General features: G+C 46.1%; 1 protein-coding gene across 1 annotated transcript in view; it reads right to left on the bottom strand.

The window, feature by feature from the left end:
- Positions 1–1,789: 1,789 nt before the first annotated feature.
- Positions 1,790–5,779, bottom strand: part of CADPS (Ca++-dependent secretion activator) — a gene marked incomplete at its 5' end in the record, with an annotated part of 116,329 nt that continues 112,339 nt past the window's right edge. Inside the window, 2 exons of the mRNA XM_010144327.1 lie at positions 1,790–3,138; positions 4,914–5,018. Coding sequence (XP_010142629.1) covers positions 2,959–3,138; positions 4,914–5,018 — 285 coding nt within the window. The remainder of the gene's footprint in view (positions 3,139–4,913; positions 5,019–5,779) is intronic.

The following is a 5,779-nucleotide window of genomic DNA, read 5'->3' as shown; positions in this document are numbered from 1 at the left end:
ATTCAAAAAACTGAGCAGGGCTCACTGTTTTGAAAGGTGGCAGGTGGAAGTGGGTTGTGTTTTTACCCAATAAATATTTCATGTTAAAAAAAAAAAAAAAAAAAGGGATCCATTTCCAGAGCAGAATCAAGCTGTTTCTCCAGCTCTGTTCTGCCTGACTGAGAGCAGAGCTACAAATTTGGGTCTCCCCCAGTCCTCTTAGCTACCAGCCTGGTGACCACGTCAGGCAGGGCTTTCCCAGTGCCTCCTCTTGGAGCTGTTGCCCTTCATATAAATATTTGGGACAGCTGATAGAGAGGATGAAGAGGCCACAGGCACATGTATGCATCAGTGTGTGTATAGGTCTCAAGTGGACCTCAACCACCTAGAACGAAGGGACCAGGTGGTGCTTGCAGTTTGGTCATTGCTTTATGTCTTGTGAGACTTTGTCAGGCAAGTCCTGTGAGGGCTTCGGGGTGTGACTGAAGGCTCCAAGCATAGATGTTTTTTGTATGTGTCCCAGTGACAGACCTGCAGAGGCACCTGACCTGGTTTTGGTAGACTCAGTATGACTTGGATACTCAACTGCTACCTGAGTTCCTTTGGGGATTTAGGACTGAGTAGTTGCACAGCTGAAGGGTGGGTAAAAAGGGGGGGAATAGTTTCCTGTGTCAGTGGCCACAAGGTGATGTTTCTGCCTAAGTCCTGAGAGATGGCTTTTACTGGCAATGCTTTCGTCCACCAGCATCATGGAGCAAGACAAAAACCAAGGTCTACTGGGCGACAGTCAGGGTTTAACACTTGTCTAGCCTGGTGACATCGAATGGCTTATCAACACAAGTGGTGCTAAATGTGTACGCCTACCACCCACTCCTAAAGACCCCGCCTAATGACCCTGTCCCAAGGGGATGCGGTGTACACAGGTCACCATGGGTAGGTGGGTGTTGAATGTGTGGGGTACGGCCATCCAGATGAGGTGCAGAGCACCTCCAGAGCCAGGTGCTAAACTCTTCTACAGACGGAAGGGATCAAAAATCCAGCACTGCAGGTGGATGTGCTCCAGGCTCCATAATTATCCCAGCCTCATCTGGGACTCAACACCCCTTTCACAGGCTGCTTCCAGAGGTCCCCTCCTTCTCCCGTATGTCCAGGGAGTGTCTCATGGCTCTTGGGCACTGGATGATGATTTAGTTTAGCGGTCCATTATGTCAGGCAGGTTCGTCCAGGCAGGATGTTTTCCCAACATTTGCCCATCTTTTATCTGTGTGTGGTGAACAGGGTGGCTACAGATTGCTGTACTTGGGGATGTAGGACAACAGCTCTTCTGCTTCTCTCTTGAATGACTGAAACACGGGTAGCAGAAGTCATTTTTGGTTTGAACTGACTGATGTGAGGAAACGACTGCACAACCTCTCAGAAAACTCCCAATCTAACATGCTTTCCACCAAACCGGGCTGCTTTTAATTTCAGCTGGGGGTTCGCCCCGTACCACATGTTTGTCACTGCCCTGCAGGCTGCTGCAATTGGCACCTTCGTGAAAAGGTAAAGCACAGACCGAAGCCTTTCGCAGAAGGCAAGTGCTGGGCAAGGCTGACCACCACGTAACAACAGGGGCCGTACCGGGGCGGACTGTCCGTTAGATGGCCAGAGACAGATCATAGGATGTAGACTGCAGGTACAGAGGAAACAACTGTGGAGGCGACAGCAGAAATGTCCTTGTCCCTGTGGAACAGACAGTCTGGTCCCACCCTGACCTTGGGGAACAAAGTAGGAAACCATCCTCTTAATTAATAAACTGTAAAAACACCCATGAGAAAAGAAATTGCCTTTATTCTGAGAGGTGGGGGCTCTTACATCTCAGCTTGTAGTTATTATTTTTTTCTCTAAGGCAGACATAAAAAGACTCCATAATTTATTCTTAGGACATCTGAATAGTTTTTTATTGAGAAGCCACAGTTCTCACACTTTTACAACTGTCGGCTTGTATAAGGCAAAAAAAGCAAGATGGATCACTATTTTACACAGAAAGTAAAAGCTCTGGAGGAGGGACTGATGGACATGCAGTTACTGGTCAAAATGCAATGTACATGACATATATAAAAAACCTTGTGAAACAGAGGAATTGTAAATTATGGTTACAATCTACTGAAATAAATATTCAATATATTATTATAAACACATTTGTATAGTCTAAGATTGTAATTAAAGTTGTCTTTGTACATACACAGTTATTTGAAATTTAAACAAAAATGTAACATTTAGAGGAGCAAACGTCAACATAAAACAACTGCTTTGGACTTGTAATGTGGCATGATATATCCATAATGATAGGATTAATCTGGTGTGGCAATTAGAATGACTAATCCTTTGGGATGTAGCCTCTATGGAGTTAACTGCATATTGAAGGGAAGAGCCTGGTACATTAACAAGGATGCAGACTGAGTCAAACGGCTGTCTGGGTTTGTTTGTTTTCTGGTTTTTAAATGAACAGAGAGAACAAAAAAAACCATTTGTAATTGCCTTGTTCTTCTTTTAAAAACAAAGCTGGTTTTTTTTTTTTATTATTATTAATTTTAAGCAGTTGGCATCCACAGAAGAGAAACAAAGAAATGAAAGGACTCGAGTCACTCATCTTCACGACAATTTACCATCAATGTATATACAGTACATTAATGAAGCATTGTTTAATTATAACAGGGACACACCTAGCATGTTTTCTATGTAGTTTTTCCATTAACAGTATTAAACAATGGTGCTCCATATTGCTTATGAACATATAGATATGAAATTAGGAAACTGATGAATCGAAGAGAGGTGCTAATCTTATTACCACACAGCTAACATGGCATTTGTATTGGTAAACTTCTCATGGGCGTTTAGAGCTGACATAAAAATTCCTAATGTGGCTAACTGAGTTACAGACGAGGTACATGCACGGATACCAGGTGACCCCCCAGCCGGTCCTCCGGGCCAGCTTCCCTAGTCGTCCTCTTCGTCCTCCTCATCGCTGTCCTTCATGGTGATCCCCTGGAGCCCTCCGCCCTCGCTGACCGACGCCGTGGCCTCCTCTACCGTCAGCCGGTTCCGGATGGTCTCGTAGGTTTTGCTGTTTAAGGTGGAGTCCAGCACACCTTGCAATCGGAAATCCCGGTACGTCTTCTAAAGCGGGGAGAGGCACGGAGAAAGGAGACAGCTCAGAGGTCAGGGCCAACACCGGCTTCCCCACTTCACCGCAGGATCAGCCCCTGCCGCCGTGCCTGGGGTTTGGGGCCAGTAATGGAATGGGCTGGGACACCAGGGATGTTTTGCATCACCCCAGGCAGCGCAAAGGGTGACGCAAAACATGGGCTTCTCTGCTGGCCCCTGCGGAGGTCCCTTTGCAGGGCTTGGGGCAACAAATTACAGCTCTGTGACCCCTGCCCTGCCTTTGGTGTCCCCACAGGGTGGCCAGGCTGTGTGGCTGCGTACGGACAGCCTTCAAAGTGGGGAGGTGGGGGGGCTGCTCAGGGGAGCGCTGCGAACGGTAGGCTGGGGTCTAAAAAGACATCGAAGCAACACATGAGGGCTCTGCTCCGAGTAAGTTGCCTTGCTTCTGGGTGCATTCATCCTGCCTGTAACGCCAGTGATGATTTTTCTTCACGCAGCAGAACGCTTATCGCCCACAACCGCAGACGTGATTACGCGTTCCCGGAATGCTCCGTATTAAACCATCCTACCTACAGTACTGGGATTAAATAGACTAAGTCCAGGATACGGGAGAAAATTGTTGATGTATAAACATAAGCACACAGCGTGTATTTCTTAAATCTCTCTTCACCTAGTTCTGAAATGGGAGTTGTGGTTCCACAGTAGCTGTATTTCCCCTATTATTACAATTAATATCTCTCCTTTGAATTTATGTTTAAAAACTTCTCGACTGGCAGATAAAACTCTGCCCTCGCAGTTCATTTAATTCTGCTCTGTGCTCTGCGTGGAAACTTATTTACTGCTCAGCTATTTCAGAAAGTCCTTGGATCTGTTGTAGCTGCTTCTGAATGTAATATTGGTATAAATAAAGCACAAGGAAAAAAGCTTTCCTCAGCTAGCTGACAAGTAGAAATAATTTGTCTGTGCCTGTTGTTTTCAGTTTTGAAAAGCACATTTAATACATTTCAGTTTTAATTTATTCATGCCTTCAATGTGTTCACTGCACACAAGACCATAAACATTATAAAATACTAGACCAAAAAAGCATTAGATAGAACCTAAAATGATCAAAAATATATTTACCCCCTTCTGTGATCTTATTATTTCATGTAAACCACTGTGATTTCACACTGAAATAATTATCATTAGTCCAAGGCATGCACACACACATATACACACACACACGTGCACTCAAGGAAAAAAAGATGTTACTTTCAGGGTATGTTATCTCACCTTTGTGCTCTCTTAGAGTTGATTATATACACCCATTGTAAAAGAAACAACTTCAATTAACTATGAGAACAATCCTCATTTGCATTCTGACAATAATCACAAGCCATAGCTGGGCTTAAGTGTTTCTAGTAAAACAGTGTTAACAACTTTTGGGTTGATTTGACCCATTTTAACACTGGAGTTCGTTGGTGTGATCCACGTTTGTCCACAAAAAGGCTAATTTTGGTGCGCTTCCTGCACAGGTAGGATCAAACAGCAATAGTTCCCTTTTTTTCATCCTTTGCTCTCATTTGCGCACCTGTATTTTGCATCTATCTGCATTTCAAGTTCCTGTTTACCCTTTGCCACATGCCATACACACCAGTATCCTGATTTTTAAGAATTCTGCTGAATGGCTTTCTTAGCCAGCTACAGATTGCTCCAGAGAACACGCCGCACACCTGCAGGCACACACACACACACACACACGCTCCTCCCAACAGCACGATGGTGTCGAGGGCAGAGGGGCTGATTACCTTTACTATCCTAATGAGAGTTTTCAGTTGGTAAATGTGAAGCTGCAGGTCCATGCGGTCCGTCAGCCAGGTGCAGACGACATTCATCGAGCTGGTGTACCATTGCTGCAAGAGAGACAGGACTTCTCCAGCAACCACGTCAGAGCTGCGTGCTGTGCCCTGAGCAACACGTGCTGTGCCCTGAGCAACACGTGCTGTGCCCTGAGCAACACATGCTGCACCCAGCATACGGCCAGCACCAAGCCTGCCCGTGAGCCAGCCTGGTCATGGGCTGTGACAGACTTAGAGGGGGAGACAGGGCTCCCATGCACGAGCTTTTGATTTTTAATAAGAGCAACAACAAATTTACTAGCAGGGGTAAAAGCCACTAGAACACTGCAAGGTTTTTGTCATCTGATTTTGCCATTGACGGGACTTGCCAGCAGTGGTGTGCGTTTGGCCCCATCATTTTTTAACCCTCTTCTCCCCCCCGTCAGTGTGAGAGAGCACAATCCTGCCTTTAAGTGTGTCAGAGCCACGCTCAAGCCACTTACCGTCTTGAAATTCAAACATAACTAGCGACGGGGCGAGGCAGGTTCCTGGACGACGAACAGAGGGGAGGCTCGTGCGGGGCAAGGTTTGGCTGTGGGTTGGGATGCTGGTGTAAGCACCTACGGGCACCTGCTCAGGCTGTGTGGGAAATGCTTGGGGTTCCCCCTCAGAATGATGAAAGATGGAAAAACAGCAAAGAAATGAGCTTTTTCTTTTTTTTTTTCTCCCTTTTTATTCCCTCCCGCTCCCCAAACTGCTGAACTCACAGGGCCCCTCCAGGGACTGACATTTTGCTGCTTGTGTGTGAGAAAGGCCTGCAGCTGTGTGGCAGCAGC

The sequence above is a fragment of the Buceros rhinoceros genome, unplaced genomic scaffold (genome assembly GCF_000710305.1).
Source record: "Buceros rhinoceros silvestris isolate BGI_N320 unplaced genomic scaffold, ASM71030v1 scaffold25159, whole genome shotgun sequence".
Lineage (NCBI taxonomy): Eukaryota > Metazoa > Chordata > Aves > Bucerotiformes > Bucerotidae > Buceros > Buceros rhinoceros.
This window is presented reverse-complemented; position numbering and strand designations above follow the sequence as displayed.